The 23,538-nt window shown below is 52.2% G+C and overlaps 1 protein-coding gene across 2 annotated transcripts; it reads right to left on the bottom strand.

The window, feature by feature from the left end:
- Positions 1 to 5,848: 5,848 nt before the first annotated feature.
- On the bottom strand, positions 5,849 to 10,292 carry LOC135887678 (acetylcholinesterase-like). 2 transcript variants are annotated; one of them, XM_065415404.1, is made up of 3 exons: positions 8,659 to 10,292; positions 7,231 to 7,394; positions 5,849 to 6,716 (listed from the first exon to the last, which is right to left on the bottom strand). In XM_065415404.1, exons 1-3 carry the CDS (start codon positions 10,290 to 10,292, stop codon positions 6,709 to 6,711), a joined length of 1,806 nt encoding a protein of 601 aa, XP_065271476.1. In that variant the 3' UTR covers positions 5,849 to 6,708. The 2 variants fall into 2 exon arrangements, with proteins under 2 accessions (XP_065271476.1, XP_065271475.1); XM_065415403.1 differs by lacking the exon at positions 5,849 to 6,716 and having other exon boundaries at positions 7,220 to 7,394.
- Between the last annotated feature and the right edge of the window lie 13,246 nt (positions 10,293 to 23,538).

Below are 23,538 nucleotides of genomic sequence, written 5' to 3'. Positions count from 1 at the left end.
TCATTTTTTTGGAATCGGCTGTGGGAATGCGGCTATCCCCTTTCAAAGCTCCATTTCTGACAGCCGGCTGCTTATCTGCTCCGGGACAAAGCAAGCCATTAGTGTGGAATGCTGCTTGCTGTGAGTGTGTGAGAGAGAGGCGGGGGGGAGGGAAGGAGTATGAACTTACAAGACAGCATGCTGACGCACTCTCAGCACCCCAAAAACCCACTCTCTCCCCCCCTACATACACACAACACACTCCCTGTCACACTCCACCCCACCCCCTGCATTTGAAAAGCACGTTGCAGCCACTTGAACGCTGGGCTAGCTACCACAATGCGCTGCTCTTTGTGGTGTTGCAAGAGCTGCTACTGTGGCCATGCCAGTGCGCTTCCAGCTGAGAGTGTAAACACACGGCAGCGTTTTCCCTGCTGCGGTCTCTGAAGGCTGGTCTAACTCCCAGCGCTCTACATCTGCAAGTGTAGCCATGCCCTTAAGCTATGACTTTTGTTTAATGCACTTGTTTTACTTTCAATACAAAGCAACTCAGGGCTGTGTTTCAAGGGAAGGGTGTATTTACCCTAGTTCAGTTAACAAGCTGTAATGTACTGACTATTTAACAGAGAAGTGAACTTAATATCTTCTGTGAATGTAGAGTGATGGGGGCTGTGCATTGCAGAGAACCATCTTGGAGGCATTCGGGGGCTGGAGTTCACCAGTTGTTAGCAGGGTTGGGCTGGGAGAGTGCCGAGCAGTTTGCTGGTGAGGAAAACAGAGAGGTGTGGCAGGGAGCTGACACACTGTCTAATCTCCAGCACAACTCACTTTTGCTGAGGCCAAGGGGTAACACAGTGGCTCCCAGCTCTGGATGTCCCCAGTGGCTTGTTAAGGTGGTGCCATGTACTAGGACGGGGGTGGCCAAATGTACTGACCCTCTGAGCCGCATCCGATAATCTTCATAACCTCGAGAGCCGGGCGCGCCTGCTGGGGCTCGGGGCTTCAGCTCTGTGGGGCTCCCCTGCCAGGGCACAGGGCTTCTGCCCCATGGCAGGCACCTACCAAGGCTCAGGGCCCCAGTAGGCGCACCCCACGGGGCTGAAGCCCTGAGCCCCACCAGAGGGCAGAAGCCACGAGCTCCCCTCCCCGCCTGTCTGTTAGGCAGAGGGGGGGGCATCCCCCATTAGCCAGGATGGGGAGGGATGGTGTCCATAGCCTCTGTTGCCAGAAGCTGGGAATGAGCAACAGGGGATGGATCACTTGATGATTACCTATTGTGTTCATTCCCTCTGGGGCACCTGGCAATGGCCACTGTCGGAAGACAGGATACTGGGCAAGATGGACCTTTGGTCTGACCCGGTGATGGCCGTTCTTATGGTGGGCTCCTGGAGCCACACTTTAACTATAAAAGAGCCACAGGTGGCTCACAAGCTGCAGTGTGGCCACCCCTGTACTAGGAGCTAGTCCTCACCTTTCTTCTATCAGCCTGTCCCATAGCTCGGTGGTTAGGCTGCTCTCATGACAGACTAGGCTGTTTGGAGCCTTTCTCCCTCTGAGGTAGAAGGTGGCATTTTGAACCTGGGTCTCCAGCACCTCAGGTAAGTGCTCTAGCTACTGGGTTAAAAGTTAGTTGTGTGGGTATTGCCACCTTCTCCATGGCTGTTTGTTTTGCATGGAGTGAGGCAGGCGCCTACCTCATTCTCACAAGAAACAGTGTAGGTGCCTAAGCCGCCGGCTCCAGGAGAGGGGCCACCCATGGATCACAATCAGAGCAAGGTGCCCAACTCCATGAGAGGGACTTGGGACACACACTTCGCATTGGCATCGCCCACTGACTGTCTGAGGGGGCTCTCCTATCCATGGAGCATGCCAGCTTTTGTGGATCCCAGTCTAAGGCCCCTCTCTCTCCCACGTATTGGGGGGGGCAGTGGGGGAGGAGCCAAGGTGGCTCACTCAAGCTTTGTGGATCCCAGTGTTGTTCCAGTGATTTTCAAGGTGACTAAAAGCAATGGCGGATTAACCAATGGGCCCACAGGGCCTGTGCCCAGAGGCCCCGGCCAATTAGGGGCCACCGGAAAAATGGACGCCCCACCCCCAGCAGACAAGGGTCGTGCAGGGCGGGGGAAACCCCCGTGCTCCGATCCTGCTCCACTACCCGGCAGCAGTGCCAGGTGGGCGGGGGAATCCCCTGCACCCGGACCCTGACTGTGGCCCCGGGACTGGAGGAGCTCTGGCTCCCTGCCACAGCCTCAGGGCTGGGGGAGCTCTCACTGCCCGCTGCGGCCCCAGGGCCCTGGCAGGGGAGGGAGGGGCACAGAGTTCTCTGGTCTTGGGGCTGCAGTGGGGGGGGAGCAGAAAGAAGCAAATGGGGGGGCACAGTGGGGGGGTGGCATGGGACGGGATCGTGGGTGGAACAGGGGTGGGGCTGAAGGGGAAGAACGGGGGCAGGACTGCAGGCGGGAGGGGGCCCCCCACTTGCTCTGGCCCAGGGCCACACGAAACCTTAATCCGCCTCCGAAAAAGTTAGGTGTTGCAACGTTCAGCATTATAAGTTCAGCGTTACTAAGTCCCTTTGTGGCTCCAGGTCCCGGTCACCATGTTCTGCCAGCCTGGCAGGCCCACAGGAGGGGAAATGAAGAGCAAGAGACCCCAATGGAGCCTGTCCAGCCCCAGTGTGCCACACCCCAGCTCCTCACAACCACCAGCCGCCAGTCACCTGCCCCTCCCCACTGCTGCCTCCTCCCAACTGCCACGGGACCACCACCCCCCCCCGCCCCTGTTAATGTGGCCCAGGGCTCCCTCTATGGGATGCTGGCTCTGCTCCAGCCCCAGGTTGGGGGGGATGGGAAATGGGCCCTATGGTGCCGAAATCTCTGTCCCTGCGAATTCCCCCACTGACGGGCAGGTCCAGCATCCCAAACATAGCCTTCCTCGCCCCCGCAGGTTTCTCAGCCCTGGCAGGGCCCCGTACAGGCAGGAGAGTTCCCTTTGCCCTCACAAATCCCCTGAACATTCCCCCTGCCCCCTGTGGGCTCTGGCTTTCTGCTGTGCTCACAGCTCAGCTCCTAGTGGGGCAGGTGCCCCCCTCAACCAAACCACCCAGCTCTTCTGGAGAGAAACCAGAGAGACAATGGGCCATAGTTTCTGAGCTCCCTTCCCCACATGGCATAGGAGTCAGGACTCCTGGGTTCTATTTGCAGCTCTGGGAGGGGAGAGGGTCTGTGTCAGCAAGGGGTTGGGAGCCAGGACTCCTGGGTTCTCTGGCAGGGGAATGGGCCCAAGGGGGATTAGGAACCAGGACTCCTGGGTTCTAGTGCCAGCTCTGACAGGGGAGTGGGCTTGAGGGGGGTTGGGAACCAGGATTCCTGGATTCTAGTCCCAGCTGTGGAACAGTACTGAGTCAGGTTTCCTGTGGGAAGGAGGAAATGTATGGAAGAAGTTTAAGGGGAGTTGTTACCCAGCAAGGGGAGGGTTTTTTTGGCCCTGGTGAGAGGTAGAGCCCAGCGAGCCATATCTAAGATGGAGGGATGCACAAATGTACCTCACCCAGGAGCAGGTTTGGCTGCTCTCACTGGTGAACAGGGGATACGGGGTGCCTCTGATGCCCTGCACAACAGCCAGGGAGCAGCCACTTGAGGTTTATTTATCCCCTTGCTGGGCTCTGTACACACAGGAGAGGGGGATAAGGGCCAGTCCAATGGGAATCCAGAGCAGGGTTAGTGACCAGAAAAGCAGAGACCCTGTTTGGAAAACAATCTATGGTTTTCAGGAATGCCAGGCTGTGATGCTCACTGAAACGCAGGCACCACCAGGCAGCTGGATAACAGTCACACTGCACAGGGATTGCTCACCCAGTGCTAAAAAACAGCCACCTCTGGGTGAGCAGCTCGATAATAACCACAAAGTCAAGTTCTAGAGCAGAAATGCAGCAAGGAGCCAGCCAGTGGGAGCAGCAGCAGCCAAAGCCGGGACCTTTGGATAGTCCTGTCAAAACTGTAGAAGGTGCTGTCCTGGGGACTGTATCGGGGGACTCCCCAAAGCAGCTCCTTTGATTCTGCTCCTTGCTAGCATTTGGCTCAGGGACACGAGGGGAGAGGGGATAAAAATGTCTCTGTGGGGGTAGCCCTGGTGTAGTGTCAGTGACTGTCAGGGAAAGAGCCTGGGGGGAATCAGTGTGAAATGGACTAAAGCTCCTTCTGAAACCTTCCCAATTGTCCTTCTCACCTTGACTGGCCGCAGTGTAACATCCACGTTTTGTTCCAGATCATCCCAGCCCCTGGAAGGTAAAGAGCTGCAGTGGAGATGGATCAAGAAGGGGATTATCAAACAGGGAGCTGCTGGTGGGTTTTTCCTAGGACGGAAAAAGCTGAGAGGAGGGGATGGAGTGGCAAGTTGAATCTGGGGGCTGATTTTTAGGGGACCCACTGGATGCTTTTGCCTGTGCAGGGTGTGGTAAGGTGAATTCCCCCATCTCTGTCCTCCAGGATAAGGAATTACACACAAGATAGAAGTAATCCATGCCTCTAGCAGCTTTTGACACTACACTGGCTGCAGAAGGTATGGTTATTTCAGGATGCCACTTTTCTTGAGTCCCCAGCTTGACACACCGTGATCCTGATTTCCAGACCTGCAACTTTCATTTGAAGCTGTGGCTGAACAGAAGCTAAATATTGACACAAGTAATGATAATAGCTATCTTATTTATTGACTATATACTGTAGCCCCCTTTGCCAAGCGGTAGCAGATGTCAGAGCCTTGCAGGTCAATTGCTTTGAAGGAGAAATCGATGGCGCAGAGTCAGGGTATGTTCTATTGCGAGTTGTATATTTACACTATATCCACCAGTCCTTGAACAGAGGTGGTCATAAATGGGATGCAGGCAAACCTGCCTTTTAAAAATCTCAGCCCAACACTAATTCCTAGTTTGTGAGAAGCACCTCTGCCCCCAAACTTGACTTAACTCTACTCTAAATTCCCTTGCTGTTTACCACAGCCACAGCTCCCCAAACAGAATCTGCATTGCAAAATTAACAACATCTTCAAAAACTGAACAGTGCCCACACCCTAAGAAAAAGAACTTTTAAGATTGTCCTGTAGTGCCACCTGGTGACTGCTGCCATAATATGTCCATATATCCATAACAGCACAAACGGTATTGATCTACTTGGGCATGGCCAAAATTGATCAGAAGCAATTATGGAAACGTCAATAAATAAATACATACATTAATAACCTTTTCTCATTCTGCACCATTCTAGGAAGATTGCTTTGTTTAAAAACAAATGGTCGTAAGGCTCCTCATCGAGGTCTCATTTCCTGGCTTTGCCACAGGCTAGCTAATTGAATTTGGTCAAATCACACTCTGTGTGTGTCACACACAGAAGCCCCAACTTATTTTTTGTGTTTACAGCACAGGAAATTTGAGAATGAAGAGCCTTTTAAGGCTTTCACTGAGATCCCACAATCACGTCTGGCTACGGGAGAGGAATCTAGTGGTTAGAGTGGGAGGGCTGGGAGTCAGGATTCCTGGGTGCTATCACGAGCTCTGGGAGAGGAGTGGTGTCTAGTAGTTAGAGCAGTGGGGCCTGGGAGTCAGGACTCCTGTGTTCTGCTCCCAGCTCTGGGAGGAAAGTGGTGTCTAGTGTTTAGAGCAGAGGTGGCTGAGAATTAGGACACCTGGGTTCTGTTCCCAGTTCTTGATGGAAGTGGATCCAGATTGTTCATGTTTTAAGCACTCTCCAGGCTCTGTAACTTTCCCAGTCAAACCCCAGCAGCGGCATGTATCCCGGCTCCCCCCCACACCCTTGTGTGCCCCCATACCTCCACCCCACCCCTAGCTAGAAAAGATCTCACATGGAAGGATAGTAGCTCCAGGATGGAAATTCTTTAATCCACTTGGGGTTCAGCAGAAAACTTTGGATGGTTGGCCAGTTCATTGTCATGGTCGTTGTTAATGAACCAATCAGCAGCAATGAGTGTGTGGTTGGGGGGGGGGGCATCACGACCCCAGAGGTGTGTGTGGTGGATGAGGGATGGATGGCAGTTCTCTGGGGTGCAATTTGCTGAATCATGGTGTGAGAAAGGGTTTGACCCCTCTTGGGGCTGGAGCCCAGGAGCGGAAGCACTCTGGGACATATGAGAGCCTGGCTCAGTGGGTGTGATCATGGGCCCCATAGAGAGGGTAAGAGGGGAGCAGTAATATCTCTCTTTGACAGAAGCAGGTGGTTTGGGAGCTGAGAGGGCAGGGTGCTCTCCAGATGTACCTAGCAATGAGGTCTGCAGAGCATGGATTTGGGGGGTCTGAGAATAGACAGATGCGGGGGCGGTGCTGTCATCCTCTGTCCTGCCGCAAGATCCCTTCACCCGGCCGGACAGTGATATTCCCCCCACGTGAGAGTTTCTTTGTTCTGGTCTCCATTCGCCCCCTAGGCCCTGGGGATCTGTTGGCTTGCACAACACAAAGCAAGCTTGTTAATAGCAGCAAAGGGCTGTGAATACAAGCAAGGCGGGGCCTGGATCTGCAAAGTACATGGATGGGAGAGAAAAGGCCAAGTGGTGCAGGATGGTGGGATGGACGACTGGATGGGGGCGTTCTCCTCTCGGAGGCCGTGCAGAAGCCATTGGTGTAAGAGGGTGCTGTGCTGCTGTAGTTTCCATGTTTCACAGGGGGCATGAAACCAGTCAGGATGAGCAGAGATCTTCTGTCACTTTCCCATTCGTCAGGGCACATCACAGCTCTAGTGAGTCCATTACAGCCAGTCAGAAAAATGGGATTTTCCCCATTCGGGGGGAAAAGAAACAAACAAAAGCTTTCAAAACTTTAACCTTTCCATGGGGATTTCCTAAACCAGTGGTTCTCAACCAGGGGTCCAGGGGCCCCTGGGGGGCCATAAGCAGGTTTCAGGGGTCCACGAAGCATGGCCAGCGTTAGACTCACGAGGGCCCAGGGCAGAAAGCCAAAGTCCTGCCACACGGGACTGGAGCCTGGGGTACCAAGTCCCACTACCCAGGGCTGAAGCCAAAGCCTGAGCAACTTAGCTTCAAGGGGCCCCCTGTGGTATGGAGCCCTGGGCAATTGCCCTCTTGCTAACCCCTAAAGCCGGTCCTGGCTTTTGTATGCAGAAAAACAATTGTTGTGGCATCTCTGGGCCATGGAGTTTTTATAGCGGGGGAGAGGGGGAGGGGCTCAGAAAGAAAAAGGTTGCGAACCTCTGTCCTAAATGAAACCACATGACAATTTTCATTGCTTACCCTTGGGTCCGGAGATCCTCTCAAGACGTGCCCAGAAGCTGCAGTGCCGCGTGGTCAATGGCCCTTTGACCTGAGACTCATTCTTGCTGATGTGAAAGAAGTTCTGCTCTGTGGTGTTGTAGAGGGGCCAGTGCCCCTTGCTCCTGTCTGGCCCTGTGGGACTCCTAGGGCAAGAATTCAGCCAGCCAGGTCAGGAGAGAGGAAAGGAAACGTACCTTAGCTGCTAGGGGTCTCAAACACAGGGTTGTGGGCAATTTATCCCCATACACTGAGGGCACCAGAGTCTCTCTCTCTTACACACATATACAAACACACACGCACACACACAAAGTGTTGTTATGCTGAGGGCATGCTAGCATGTGTCTGATCTATGGGCAATCACAGACCTCAGTGAAGTTGGTGTGTATGCTAGCCACCTTTCATTCAAGTTAAGTGAGGAAGCAATTAAATGTCCTTTTGTTTAGAGATAACTGAAACAACAGAAGCCACCGCTGAAGGCACTGGACCACATATGAAGATCTGAATTGAGCACTAACGCTGGGAGAATAAGAGGGGTTTCCTTTGGACTGATTGCAAACTCAGGGGCTGGGGTATTAATTGGTGGATCAGGGTGTGTCAGAAGCAGACAGGACCAAAAAGCCAGAGAAGAGGATGGGAGCATGGCCCTGAGAGGGAGCAGAGTCTGAGCTTCTTGAGGCACAGAACTGGCTGGAGATGCACACTTGGATATTGTGAACAAGGAAACTCTTATCTGTTCCTGCTGTGTTCAGGCACCAGGACTTTGCACACATGTTTTGTAAATCAACAGGATTCCACTAAAGAAATACCCAACTCATACAGTCAACTTTTCCTCCTACCATAAACAACTCAGCAAGGCCCGAATTTTGGCTAGCATCTTGGACCAAGGGCAACCTTATTTTTTAAAGTTTCTTATGGTCCAGGGCCACTCAGGAGCCAATGACCAAAATTTTGTCTTTTCAATATGGCCACCCTCTCCTGTTCTCAATGAGGATGAAGTGACAAGATTCCCCTTAGTCAAATGGTCACCATCTTCCATTGGACTTGGTAGGGTTGAAACCACAGGATACCTTCAGTTAAGATGGATACTGGCTCCCATTTATCTCTATGGGACTCGAAACCTCAGGATTCTCTCAGTTATGAAGACCACTTCTTGCCTTCATGACTGTGCATTGAGGCTGACTCTAGTAAATATGGCCACTGGTTCCCAGAGTTGTTAATGGGATGGAAGCCAGGCTGTCCTCTGGGAGAATGACTGCTGTCAGAGAGGAGGGAGGGACAGTGATGGGAGCAGATGAATGTGGGCACAGGGGAAAAAAGGGGCAGGCAAACATGTAAGGGCAAGGGAGGGGCATTGGGGGGCAGGTGACTATGAAGAGGGGGAGGGGAGGATGCCGTGTTATGCCTTACCCAGTCCTGGCAAACTCCGCCCAGTACCGCATCACCCTATGGCTGAGTGCCGCCTCGGCCTCCGTGTATGTGTGGTTGGCTCCCCCCTCGGATGCCAGGGTCCCAAAGAGATAGAGTAGCTCGGTGGTGTGCACCGCCCCCATCCAGTGGGGCCAGAGCGAGCCGGAAGAGCGGTGTGCAAAGAAGTAGACATACGTGGGGGTCCCAGCATTCGCCAGCTGCCCGGCCAGCTCAGTCATGGGGCACAAGAAGAGGTAGTCATTGGCAGCTTGGTTCATGGCCCAGCGGTGCTGCGCCAGGCCACGAGCCTTCCCCTCTTGGCTGTACCTCAACGCTGCTGCCTGGATGGAGAGCTTTGGCAATCCCAGCACCATGAACCTTACCCCCTCCACCAGCTCCTCCCAGCCGATCAGGCTGTCATTCCCCAGGCTGAATCCAGGAGCGCCGAACATCAGGAACATGGAACCTTCATTGGCAGTGATGCCGGTGAGGATGGGTTTGGTGTGGATGTGCCCGGCCTCCAGCAGCCGCCGTGGCTCATCAGGGAGGAAATCCCCATCCACCGTGGGCAAGAAGGGGAAATCAACCAGCCTCTTGTTCCTTGTGATGGTGAAATCGTGTCGGACAAACTCCTCCGAATCTTTCCTCTTCAGACAGTCTACCACAGCACCGTCACTGCCCTTGCCACAGCCCATCAGTCGGCCGAGTGCCCGGGCTCTCTCTCTGGCCTCCTTTGGGCTCAGTGAAGCCCAAGGTGCATTGGCGACCCCGCTCTGCAGCGCAGCCCGGGCAAAGAGGTGCCGGCTCCCTGGTGAGAGGAGGTGGAAGGCGACCGAGGCACCACCAGCGCTCTGGCCAAATAGCATCATCCGTGCTGGGTCCCCACCAAAAGCGGCTGCATTCTTCTGCAGCCAGCGCAGTGCCAGGCGCTGGTCCCACAGGCCGGCGTTTCCTGGGGCGGCTGGCGGCAGCGAGAGGAAGCCCAGCGCCCCTAGCCGGTAGTTCATGGAGGCCACAATGACGCTCTCAGTGGCGGCTAGGAAGCGCCCATCATAGACGTCAAGGGAGGCTGTGCCGATGAAGAATCCCCCGCTGTGGATCCAGACAAGGATGGGGACCAGAGCGGGGACCTGGGGCTGGGGCTGGGGCACCCAGAGGTTGAGGAAGAGGCAGTCCTCTGAGAGCGGTGTGGTAGGCAGCCACATGGCACTGCCAGGGTAACCAGAAAACACTTGCTGGGGGCAGGAGTTGCCGTAGCTGGTGGCCTCCAGGACACGCCTCCAAGGCTTGTGGGGAACTGGCTTCTTGAAGCGCAAGGGCCCCATGGGGGGCTTGGCGTAGGGGATGCCCAGGAAGGCAGTGACTGTGCTGGAGCCAGCTAAGAGATGCTTGCCCCGGACGGGACCACTGCTGGTGAGCACCACAGTGCCATCAACGGAGGCAGAGCCAGGGCCTAGCAGGGAGAGGAGCAGCAGCAGGCAGGGCAGCACAGGGAGGAGTGCCAGCATGGCAGAAGCTGGAAGAGAAAGAAACCACCCACAGGGAGTTATTTGTTGGGCCAGTACCAGGTGGAGACATAAAGCCTGGCTGGTGGTGTGGGGCCAGGATGACATGGGAGGGACACGCTGCCCCATCGCATGCCTGGATCATCTGGGTGTATCTCATTTAATCATGCCTCCAGCACTACTGCTCCTCAGCCCCTCCTCTTGTCTGCCTGTGGCACATAACAGTCTAGCCTCCCTTGGCTCTCCTTGACTCTGGGCTCATTTCAGTTGTGTAGGGTGCCAACTTTGTAATATTTAAAAACTGGACACTCCAGCAGGAGTGCTAGAACCTCCCCTGCCCTGCCTCTTCCCTCTGAGGACCTGCCCCCCATTCGCTCCTCTTTCCCCCTCCCTCCATTGCTCACTGCTTTTTCCCTCTCCCCCCATTCCTGTGCAGGTCGGGAGGGACTCGCCTGCAGAGCCAGGGCAGGGAGCTGCAGCCGCTGGATGCAGTTAGGAGGCAGCCCTGGCTGAGTAGGGGCTGGCGTAGGTGATAACTCAGTGCCTCCCTGGGTGTCCAGTCAGTAGATCTGATCGGACACCGTCAGGTCCCCTTTTCGACCAGACTTTCTGGTCGAAAACCAGACACCTGGCCATCCTAGTTGTTGGAGCTGATGTGAGGGTGCTGGTGGCCTGTGATATATAGGAGGATGGTCTGGGTCAGGGGTCGGCAACCTGTGGCATGCATGCCAAAGGCGGCACGCGAGCCGATTTTTACTAGTACGCTGGCCAGGGTCCCGGCGGCTGCCCCCGCTCAGCCCTCTGCCAGCCTGGGTGACCGGAACCCCCGGCCGGCAGCGAGTTGAGCGGAGCCAGCGGCTGGGACCCCAGCTGGGAGAAGCCGGCGGATGGAACCCCAGACCAGCAGTGGCCAGTCTGCAGTTCTGTCCACCAGTGCAGTGTATTAAATTTCTCCCCATAGGAATGTGCTATTTGCGGAGCACGGACTGGCAGCCGTAAGTAGTACACAGTAAGTAGCACATTCCTACAGGGAGTAATTTAATACACTACACCTGGGTAGGGAAGGCTGTGCCTCCCCAAACAGCCCGCCCCCTATCCACCCCCTGACTGCCCCCCTCACAACCCCTGACCTATCCAACCCCCCTGCTCCTTGTCCCCTGACTGCCCCCTCCCAAGACCCCCTGCCCCCTGACTTCCCCCTTCAGAATCCCCCACCCATCCAACCCCCCCTGCTCCTTGTCCCCTGACCGCCCCCTCCCGGGACCCCCTGCTCCCTGACTGCCCCCCTCAGAACCTCCCACCCATCCAAGCCCCCCTGCTCCCTGTCCCCTGACTGGCCTGACCCCTATCCACATCCCCGACAGGCCCCCTGGGACTCCCGTGCCTATCCAACCACCCCTGTTCCCTGTCCCCTTACCATGCCGCTCAGACCATCAGGACTGGCAGCCCTAAGTAGTGCACCGTAAGTAGCACATTCCTATGGGGAGCAATTTAATACACTACACTCTGGCCCTGCTCAGCCCGCTGACGGTCTGGAATTCTCAAAATATGTTCTCACATCCCTTATCAAAAATTACACTACAATTAGCTTAAAACTTGAAAACTTAAAAACTTGGTTTGTATATTACAGTAATCGTTAAAAAATGCATAATGTTAATAAATACATAGGTTTGATGAAACAAAGTAGTTGTACTTATGTGCCTGTGCTTAATTTGTGTTTTCGATGATTTACTGTCTAAAAAAATCTCGCATGTCTCGCACCCCCAGAAAGGGCATCTCGCACTCCCAGCGGGTGTGTGCACCCCAGGTTAAGAGCCACTGCACTAAACTGATAAAATCTGTATTTTAATTTAATTTTAAATGAATCTTCTTAAACATTTTAAAAACCTTGTTTACTTTACATACAACAATAGTTTAGTATCAGAGGGGTAGCCGTGTTAGTCTGAATCTGTAAAAAGCAACAGAGGGTCCTGTGGCACCTTTAAGACTAACAGAAGTATTGGGAGCATAAGCTTTCGTGGGTCAGAACCTCACTTCTTCAGATGCAAGTGATGCATCTGAAGAAGTGAGGTTCTTACCCACGAAAGCTTATGCTCCCAATACTTCTGTTAGTTTTAAAGGTGCCACAGGACCCTCTGTTGCTTTTAACAATAGTTTAGTTATATATTATAGACTTATAGAGAGAGACCTTCTAAAAGTGTTAAAATGTATTACTGGCACGTGAAACCTTAATTCAGAGTGAATAAATGAAGATTCGGCACACCACTTCTGAGAGGTTGCCGACCCCTGGTCTGGGTGATCTAGTGGCCTTAAATTCTATGACATTGAAAATGGCACCAGCGCGGCCGTGCAGGAGAACCAGCTAGGATGAGTTTGTTCTCTACTGGGATACACTCACTGACATAGGCGCCAACTTCTTCTGGCACCGGTGGGTGCTCAACCCCCCTCTGCCCCCGGCCCTGTCCCAACTCCACCCCTGCCCCGCCCCCTCCCACCCCCATTCCAACCCCTTCCCCAAAGTCCCTGCCCCGGCCCCGCCTCTTCCCCTGAGCAAGCCACGTTCCGCTCCTCCCCCCCGGAGCTTGCTACAGCTGTTTGGCAGCAGCAAGTGCTGGGAGGTAGGTGGAGGAGCGGGGACATGGCACGCGAGGGGGAGGAGGTAGGGGGTGAGGGGGAGCTTGGCTGCTGGTGGGTGCAGAGCACCCACTAATTTTTCCCTGTGGGTGCTCCAGCCCCGGAGCACCCACGGTGTCGGCGCCTATGCTCGCTGAATTCCTGCCAGGGAGCACTAAGCAATGCAGGCTGGAGCTGTGCTAAACCCTGGGAACCAGCGCACCCGGCACATAGCCATAGGCACTGACTCCATGGGTGCTGTCATAACTATAAAGGGAAGGGTGACAGCTCTCCTGTGTACAGTGCTATGGAATCCCTCCTAGCCAGAGACTCCAAATCCTTTTACCTGTAAAGGGTTAAGAAGCTCGGGTAACCTGGCTGACACCTGACCCCAAGGACCAATAAGGGGACAAGATACTTTCAAATCTTGGGGGGGGGGGGAAAGGCTTTTGTGTGTGTCCTTTGTTTAAGGGGTTGTTCGCTCTTGGGACTGAGAGGGACCAGACATCAATCCAGGTTCTCCCCATCTTTCTAAACAAGTCTCTCTTATTTCAAAATTGTAAGTAAAAGCCAGGCAAGGCGTCTTAGATTTACTTTGTTTTCTCAACTTGTAAATGTACCTTTTACTAAAGTGCTTATCTTGTTTGCTATACTTTGAACCTAAGACAGAGGGGATTCCTCTGAGCTCTTTAAGTTTGATTACCCTGTAAAGTTATTTTCCATACTGATTTTGCAGAGATGATTTTTACCTTTTGCTTTAATTAAAAGCCTTCTTTTTAAGAACCTGATTGATTTCTCCTTGTTTTAAGATCCAAAGGGGGTTTGGATCTGTATTCACCAGGAGTTGGTGAAAGGAAGGAGGGGGGAAGGGTCAATCTCTCCTTGTTTAAGATCCAAGCAGTTTGGATCTGTATTCACCAGGGAATTGGTGAAAGGTTTCTCAAGGCTTCCCAGGGAGGGAATCCATCGAGAATGGTGGCAGCGGGACCAGAGCTAAGCTGGTAGATAAGCTTAGCAGTTTTCATGCAGGCCCCTACATTTGTACCCTAAAGTTCAAAGTAGGGATACAGCCTTGACATGGTGGCAGCGGTGGGATCGTTTTAAACCCAAAAGCCAGTAAGAGATTTTTTTTTCCTTCTAGCTGCTTGGAGAGCAGAGCTGAAGGTAGATGCATATCTTATCTCTCCTTGCCTGAAGGCAGAGGTGTTAAGTTTTTTTTAACAAGGTCCTTTGTTAAGAGAACGGTTCAATAAGTGAGCAAACTTTGATCTAGTAAAGGTAATTTACAAGGTGAATTGTTTTTTTTTTCTTTTTACATCCTCGGGAGTAGCTTGTTAGAAAGTCTCTGTTAACTCAGCAGCACTCAGCAGGAGCCTGAGCTAAGTACATCCCAGTTTCAGTCAACTGCAGAGGGGTGTGACCCAGCACAAGAAAACCAGGAAAATGACTACCAAAGAAGAAAAAGCTAAAGAGGAGGCCCACAAGAGAGCTATGGAGCTGAAAGAAAAAGAGATAGAGCTGAGAGACAGAGAAGAGAAAGCCAAAGAGGGGGCCCACAAGAGAGAGATGGAGCTGAGAGACAGAGAAGAGAAAGCCAAAGAGGAGGCCCACAAGAGAGAAATGGAGCTGGAAAAAGCCAAACAGGAGGCCCATAAAAGAGAGATGGAGCTGAGAGAAAGAGAAGAAAAAGCCAAACAGGAGGCCCATAAAAGAGAGATGGAGCTGAAAGAAAAAGAGATGGAACTGGAAGCAGCAAGGACTAGGCAGGGTGCATCAGACCATCCTAACAACTCCTCTCCAGGTACCACTTCCCATCCCAGGAAATTCCCCACCTACAAGGCAGGCGATGATACTGAGGCCTTCTTAGAAAATTTTGAAAGGGCTTGCCTTGGATACGACATCCCTCCAACCCAGTACATGGTAGAGCTGAGGCCGCAGCTCAGTGGACCCTTAGCAGAGGTGGCGGCTGAAATGCCTAAGGAACACATGAACAGTTATGAACTTTTTAAAAACAAGGCCAGAATCAGAATGGGGCTAACACCTGAGCATGCCCGTCGGCGGTTCAGAGCCCTAAGGTGGAAACCTGATGTGTCATTTACCCGACATGCCTACCACATTGGAAAAAATTGGGATGCCTGGATATCAGGAGCAAATGTTAAATCTACGGAAGAGTTGCCCTTCCTATTGCAAATGGAGCAGTTTTTAGAGGGTGTTCCTGAGGAAATAGAAAGGTACATCCTAGATGGGAAGCCCAAAACTGTAACCGAGGCGGGGGAGATTGGAGCCAAATGGGTGGAGGTGACAGAAAAGAAAAAAGCTAGTAGCAGTTGGAGCGAATATCAGAAGGGGCAAGCCGAAACAAAACCTTATCACCGGGGACAACCCAAGACCCCACCCACATCCCAAGGGAAACCCCAGACGCCTTCTCACCCCACCACACCAGTCTCCAGCAACCAACATCGCCCCGGTGATACCTTAGCAGGGCGATGTTTTAAATGTAATGAACTGGGGCACATAAAGGCTCACTGCCCCAAGAACCCCAACCGATTACAGTTCATTACACCCCAATCACACCAAAGAACCCCAGACCCAGATGCCTCTCTCATACCCTCGGAGCGAAGGGAAACCTTGAGAGTGGGCGGAAAGAAGGTTATCGCTTGGAGGGACACTGGGGCACAAGTGTCAACTATCCACCAATCCCTAGTGGACCCCAAACTCATCAACCCTGAGGCTACAGTGACAATTCAACCCTTCGTGTCACAGTCTGTAACCTTGCCTACAGCCCAGTTGCATGTCCAGTACAAGGGCTGGTCAGGAATGTGGACTTTTGCAGTCTATGACAATTATCCCATTCCCATGCTGCTGGGGGAAGACTTGGCCAACCATGTGAAGCTAGCCAAGAGGGTGGGAATAGTCACCCGCAGCCAGGCTAAGCAAGCTTTCACCCCCATCCCTGTTCCTGAGCCGTTCACCAGGGCCCCGTCTGTGTTACTGGAGACCCAAAACCAGGTGGTGGAACCGGATCCCCTGCCAACGACTGCAACAGCCGTAGTGGATCCAATCCCAGAGACCCAGCCAAAGCCCGTCCCGGAACCGGAACTGGCAACGCACCCAGCACCAGAACCATTGCCAGCACTGAGTCCAGCGCTTGCAAGCCCGTCTACAACTCCAATGCCAGAGGGCACCAGCGAGTCTGAACTGGTGGAAGCAGCAGATAACCCTACCCAAGAGGCTCAGCCAGAGCCTGAAATACCACATAGTGCACCAGCGGACAGCGGTTCACAGTCAATGGAAACAGCCCCAGCACCTGCATCGCTTCCAGAGGGACCAAGCCTCAGTCCACAGTCCAAGGAGGAACTGATGTCTCCAGCATCAAGGGAACAGTTCCAGGCCGAGCAGGAAGCAGATGACAGCCTTCAAAAAGCTTGGGCAGCGGCACGGAGCACCCCACCGCCTCTCAGCTCTTCTAACCGATCCCGGTTTGTTGTAGAAAAAGGACTTTTATACAAGGAGACTCTTTCTGGTGGGCACCAAGAAGACTGGCATCCTCAAAGACAGCTGGTAGTTCCCACTAAGTATCGGGTAAAACTCTTGAGCTTAGCCCATGATCATCCCAGTGGCCACTCTGGGGTGAACAGAACCAAAGACCGGTTGGGGAAGTCCTTCCACTGGGAGGGAATGGGCAAGGACGTTGCTAATTATGTCCGGTCTTGTGAGGTGTGCCAACGAGTGGGAAAGCCCCAAGACCAGGTTAAAGCCCCTCTCCAGCCACTACCCATAATTGAGGTCCCATTTCAGCGAGTAGCTGTGGATATTCTGGGTCCTTTCCCAAAGAAGACACCCAGAGGAAAGCAGTACGTACTGACTTTCATGGATTTTGCTACCCGATGGCCGGAAGCTGTATCCTTAAGCAACACCAAGACTAAAAGTGTGTGCCAGGCATTAGCAGACATTTTTGCCAGGGTAGGGTGGCCCTCCGACATACTTACAGATTCGGGAACTAATTTCCTGGCAGGGAACATGAAAAACCTGTGGAAAGCTCATGGGGTGAATCACTTGGTTGCCACCCCTCATCACCATCAAACCAATGGTCTGGTGGAGAGGTTTAATGGAACTTTGGGGGCCATGATACGTAAATTCGTAAATGAACACTCCAATGATTGGGACCTAGTGTTGCAGCAGTTGCTTTTTGCCTACAGGGCTGTACCACATCCCAGTTTAGGGTTTTCACCATTTGAACTTGTGTATGGCCGCGAGGTTAAGGGGCCATTACAGTTGGTGAAGCAGCAATGGGAGGGGTTTACGCCTTCTCCAGGAACTAACATTCTAGACTTTGTAAGCAACCTACAAAACACCCTCCGACACTCTTTAGCCCTTGCTAAAGAAAACCTAAAGGATGCTCAGGAAGAGCAAAAGGCCTGGTATGATAAACATTCCAGAGAACGGTCCTTCAAAGTAGGAGACCAAGTCATGGTCTTAAAGGCGCTCCAGGCCCATAAAATGGAAGCGTCGTGGGAAGGACCATTCACGGTCCAGGAGCGCCTAGGAGCTGTTAACTATCTCATAGCCTCCCCCACCTCCAACATAAAGCCTAAGGTATACCATGTTAATTCTCTTAAGCCCTTTTATTCTAGAGAATTAAACGTTTGCCAGTTTACAGCCCAGGGAACTGATGACGCGGAGTGGCCTGCAGGTGTCTACTATGAAGGAAAAAGGAATGGTGGCGTGGAAGAGGTGAACCTCTCCACGACCCTGGGACGTCTGCAGCGACAGCAGATAAAGGAGCTGTGCACAAGCTTTGCACCGATTTTCTCAGCCACTCCAGGGCGGACCGAACGGGCATACCACTCCATTGACACAGGTAATGCTCACCCAATTAGAACCCCACCCTACCGGGAGTCACCTCATGCCCAAGCGGCTATACAAAGGGAGATCCAGGACATGCTACAGATGGGTATAATCCGCCCCTCTACCAGTGCATGGGCATCTCCAGTGGTTCTAGTTCCCAAACCCGATGGGGAAATACGCTTTTGCGTGGACTACCGTAAGCTAAATGCTGTAACTCGTCCTGACAACTATCCAATGCCACGCACAGATGAGCTATTGGAAAAATTGGGACATGCCCAATTCATCTCTACTTTAGACTTAACCAAAGGGTACTGGCAAGTACCACTAGATGAACCCGCTAAGGAAAGGTCAGCCTTCGTCACCCAGGCGGGGGTGTATGAATTCAATGTACTCCCTTTCGGGTTGCGAAATGCACCCGCCACCTTCCAAAGACTTGTAGATGGTCTCCTAGCAGGATTGGGAGAATCTGCAGTTGCCTACCTCGATGATGTGGCCATTTTTTCTGATTCATGGACAAAACACCTGGAGCACCTGAAAAAAGTCTTCGAGCGCATCCGGCAGGCAGGACTAACTGTTAAGGCTAAAAAGTGTCAAATAGGCCAAAACAGAGTGACGTACCTGGGGCACCAGGTGGGTCAAGGAACTATAAATCCCCTACAGGCCAAAGTGGATGCTATCCAAAAGTGGCCGGTTCCAAAGTCAAAGAAACAGGTCCAATCCTTCTTAGGCTTGGCCGGATATTATAGGCGATTTGTACCACACTACAGCCAAATCGCCGCCCCGCTGACAGACCTAACCAGAAAGAAACAGCCAAATGCAGTTCAGTGGACTGATAAGTGTCAAAAAGCCTTTAACCAGCTTAAGGCAACACTCATGTCTGACCCTGTGCTAAGGGCCCCAGACTTTGACGAACCGTTCCTAGTAACCACAGATGCGTCCGAGCGAGGCGTGGGAGCAGTTTTAATGCAGGAAGGACCGGATCAAGAATTCCATCCTGTCGTGTTTCTCAGCAAGAAACTGTCTGAGAGGGAAAGCCACTGGTCAATCAGCGAAAAGGAATGCTACGCCATTGTGTACGCGCTGGAAAAGCTACGCCCATATGTTTGGGGACGGCGGTTCCAACTACAAACAGACCATGCTGCGCTACAGTGGCTTCATACCGCCAAGGGAAATAACAAAAAACTTCTTCGGTGGAGTTTAGCCCTCCAAGATTTTGATTTTGAAATACAACACATTTCGGGAGCTTCTAACAAAGTGGCTGATGCACTCTCCCGGGAAAGTTTCCCAGAGTTAACTGGTTAACAATTGTTCTTAAAATAAAACATATTGTTAGTTTTTATATAATCAGTAGTATGTCTAAAGGTACATGTGTTTTATTAACTCTGTTTTCTCCTAAAGCTCCAGGAAGAAATCACAGCCAGTGTGGAACCGGACGTCCAACACTATCTGTGATTTGGGGGGCGTGTCATAACTATAAAGGGAAGGGTGACAGCTCTCCTGTGTACAGTGCTATGGAATCCCTCCTAGCCAGAGACTCCAAATCCTTTTACCTGTAAAGGGTTAAGAAGCTCGGGTAACCTGGCTGACACCTGACCCCAAGGACCAATAAGGGGACAAGATACTTTCAAATCTTGGGGGGGGGGGAAAGGCTTTTGTGTGTGTCCTTTGTTTAAGGGGTTGTTCGCTCTTGGGACTGAGAGGGACCAGACATCAATCCAGGTTCTCCCCATCTTTCTAAACAAGTCTCTCTTATTTCAAAATTGTAAGTAAAAGCCAGGCAAGGCGTCTTAGATTTACTTTGTTTTCTCAACTTGTAAATATACCTTTTACTAAAGTGCTTATCTTGTTTGCTATACTTTGAACCTAAGACAGAGGGGATTCCTCTGAGCTCTTTAAGTTTGATTACCCTGTAAAGTTATTTTCCATACTGATTTTGCAGAGATGATTTTTACCTTTTGCTTTAATTAAAAGCCTTCTTTTTAAGAACCTGATTGATTTCTCCTTGTTTTAAGATCCAAAGGGGGTTTGGATCTGTATTCACCAGGAGTTGGTGAAAGGAAGGAGGGGGGAAGGGTCAATCTCTCCTTGTTTAAGATCCAAGCAGTTTGGATCTGTATTCACCAGGGAATTGGTGAAAGGTTTCTCAAGGCTTCCCAGGGAGGGAATCCATCGAGAATGGTGGCAGCGGGACCAGAGCTAAGCTGGTAGATAAGCTTAGCAGTTTTCATGCAGGCCCCTACATTTGTACCCTAAAGTTCAAAGTAGGGATACAGCCTTGACAGGTGCTCTGGGGCTGGAGCATCCATGGAAAAAAATAGTGGGTGCTCAGCACCCACCAGGAGCCCCGTGGATCAGTGTCTCCCTCCCCAGCCCTCTGGCCCGCTGGCGGGCCCCATCAATCAGCTCCTCCTACTCCCTCACAGCACCTCCCGCCCACCATGATCAGCTGTTCAGCAGCCTGTAGGAGGCACAGGGTGGGGAGGAGCAGGAGCAGGAAGAAGCAGGGGAGGGGGTGGAATGGGGTGGGGACGGGAAGCGGCAGAGTGGGGATGGGAAGAGGCAGGGCTGGGGGAAGGAGTGGAGTGGAGGCGGGGCCTGGGGCAGAGCAGAGGTCGAGCACCCCCCGGGAACTGGTGAAGTCAGCGCCTCTGCACATAACCCTCACCCCGAGACTGGAAGAGGGGAGTGATTGGGAGCACCCTCTGCCTATTGTCTCAGGCTGTACCATCTCCAGAGGGGGTTCTCATTTAGGGGAGACCCCCCTTATCTAGATTAAAGGGCCACTCCACAGCCTCTCCAAGCCTGCCATGGTGCAGATCTGAGGAAGGGACTCCAGATCTCCACATCTCCACTCTCCATCTTTGCTGCCTCCAACTGGAGCAGGCATTCCTCCCAGCCCCACCACCTCCCCATAGCCTGGGAGGCAGGAGGGGTGGTATATAGGCCTAATTTAGCTAACATGAACTAGCGAGTGGCACATCCACTTTGCCAACTGCAGACAAACTGGCAAGGACTTGACAGATGTCCTATCCGTTCCTCCTTGTTCTAGGGATTCCCTGTGAGCCACCACTTTCGGTTAGCCTAAACCACCCTCAGGGAAACTGGGAGAGATGCACAGAAAGAGGGCAGGAATGGTGCATAGCACTCTGTGAATGCCAGTGGGCATCTGGTGGGCACTAACAGTCAGGAAGAGGGGTGTCAGAAAGGAGTGACATGTTTTTAATATTCCTCCATCTTCCGGCACACCTAGCGAAGTGTCAGCGTGGGGAGGTGCCTCTCACAGCCATAATAGCAGCCCTGCAACTCTATGGGTTTTTTAAAAAAAAACTCTCATGCACACTAAGGGGTTGTCTACACTACACAATTAGCTTGACTTAATTTAGGTCGATCGAAAGCCGCCGCAGTAATTCAATGGGCTCTGGGTGTCTGCACTACCCTCCTTCTGCTGGTGGCGCACATCCTCACCAGGAACGTGGAGCATTGTGGGACACTGACAGCCACACAGGGCTCACAGCTGGAGCCCCCGGGCCACCCAGGTGGCTCCGGCTCAATTTCACAGCAGGGAGCCTCCCAGCAGTGAATTTCCCAGCTGCCTTCTGCTCAGAGCAGCAGTGGAGGACTCACAGCTGGAGCTGTGAAATTGACAAGAATGTCAAATTGAGCCCTGCCCCAGGCTCAGGAGGTGAGCAGCCTCCATTGCCTAGCTGACACCTGGCGGGGGGCAGCTGTGAGCCCACCACAGGCTCAATGTCACAGCAGGGAGCCTACCAGCCCTGAAATTGACATTCTTGTCAATTTCAGGGCTCCAGCTGTGAGCCCCAGCTGCTGCTCTGAGCCAGAGGCAGCCCTGAAACTGACAAGGCTGGCAGCCAACAGGAGGGGGTGTAAGTTAGGCAGTGTCTATAGGGACACTGCATCACCCTAATTATAAAAAGGGGGGGATCCCTCTAACTGCTGCCCTGGCTCTTCTGTGATGCCAGGGCAAGCTCTGGCTACTTATTGCAACTAATCCCTGTATCAATACAGCTCCACCTAACCCAATGAGCATATTGGCAGAAGAAGAAAAATGGTTTAGCCTTGTGTTGGGCACAGAATGGCACAGAAACCAGCAGATTTTGTTCGGGATAGGTCAGGTTGGTTTGGTCCCAGGGGGACACTACCCCTGGACAAAAAGAGCCACCTTGTGTTAGCAGGGAAAGCAGATAGTGTGGCCCCTTTCCAATGAAAGGTGTTGTTGCAAAATAGTGGATGTTTGGTTCTTGTAGGGACCTGGGTTCTTTTCCTAGCTCTCCTTGATGTGAATTTGTGTGGTGCTTGCGAGACAGCACCTTCCTGTCTCTTCTCCATCTGCTACTCTGCACAAACCTGATTGGCTGGGGGAAGTGCCAGTCAAACACTAAATCTAGTAACTACAGGCTAAAGGGTGGGGAATGTTATAACCTCATCCTAGAGCGGAGACCTTGTAACTAACACACTGTTCTGCGCTCACCGCCAGCTGGACCAGAGTGCACATGGGGCGGGTATTGCATTGGCATGGAGCAGTGAGTCTGTGTGTGTGTCTAGACGACGTGAGTGGGAGAGAAGATCCGGTTGACTGTGCTGTGCCAAGTCTGTGTAACCCCTGCTAGAGATCCTGACTTGGCTGTGCTCCTGGCTTAGGGAACAGTGTCACGCTGTTGTTAAGTGTGGTGCTTGTTCCAGGGACTAACTCTGGGAACCCCTCTCCCAACCCCGGGAATCCCCCACCTGACAGATGTCCAGTTACAGCTAACATAATGGGGGGAATGGGCAAGTGCTAGTTTATAGCTCCCCTAAAGTTGGGATGGGAGGAATTGGTGAACAAAGCTGTGACTCTCAGAGGAGCATTAAGAACATTGTGTAGAAGAAGTAGGATTAAAGTTCCTTACTCTTTAGCTGGGTGCACCTTTCCCCTCAGCTACTGGGCACAGTGTGGGGGAGTCTGTCTCCCTCAAACCAGGTGTATGCAGTGTAGCTGTAGCTTTGTCAGTCCAATTATCACCAGTGGGTGAACCCTTGTCACAAAGCGATCACTGTGTGTCTGACCCAGGGGTAGTTAATAGGTGGACAGCAGGCCAAATCCGGACCACCAGATGCTTTAAAATGGATCCTGAAATCTTTGTATTTACTTATTATCATTATTGTTGTTGTTTTTTTATTATTTTCTCTGGAGTCTGGACCTTGACTATCCCTTGCTTGACCAAGAAATTTGGACCTTTGACAAAAAATAATTGCCTCCCCCAGGTGACCTATCAGTTCTCCTCCTCAAAGGAAACCTGCACAAAACTTTCAAAAGACAAGCCTGGGAACTTAAATTCATTACTCTGCTAGACACTAAAAATCATGGACTGACCAGACACACTGGATTTATGGCTTATTACAACAATCTGTAACCCACTAACTCCCCTTTTTGTCCTATGAGGTGTTAAAAGGCGACTCTACCTTGAATGGTCCCTTAGAATATGGGTTAACTGCATATGCTAAACAATCTGTTCCAATTTGCATTTAGCTATGAGAGCCTCTCCCAGCCCTGAAGAAGAGTTCTGTGGAGCTCAAAAGCTTGTCTCTCTCTGTGTTTCCCCCTGGGAATTGAAATTAGAGGGGGTGTTTGAATTTCCAGGGGGTGAGGGCCGAGGGGTGAGACCGTGAGGGTGAAGATGGGCTGTATGTTTTCATGGGCAAGGTGATTTGGCACTAACTCTCGGCCCCACATTTTAAACATTACAAAACACCAATAAACATCAGTGTTTGAATTTCTGATGATTTATTGCTGTTTAGAAAACTTCATTTGAAATTATTAGGTGGGCCAACATCCCCGAAATGAATGTACTGACAGCTGTGTGAGAAAGCTTGTCTGTTCATACTTTCCAAACCTATTATGCTTTTTTCAGACACA

This window comes from Emys orbicularis, chromosome 13 (assembly GCF_028017835.1).
Source record: "Emys orbicularis isolate rEmyOrb1 chromosome 13, rEmyOrb1.hap1, whole genome shotgun sequence".
Lineage (NCBI taxonomy): Eukaryota > Metazoa > Chordata > Testudines > Emydidae > Emys > Emys orbicularis.
Note: the sequence above shows the minus strand (reverse complement) of the source record. Positions and strands in the feature narration are given on the sequence as shown.

Coding starts and splice junctions, on each gene's coding strand:
- LOC135887678 (XM_065415403.1), bottom strand. CDS start 10,292: ATGGGGCAGCGTGTCCCTCCCATGTCATCCTGGCCCCACACCACCAGC. Junction 7,395..8,658: donor GCGGAGTTTGCCAGGACTGG/GTAAGGCATAAC, acceptor TTCTTGCCCTAG/GAGTCCCACAGGGCCAGACA.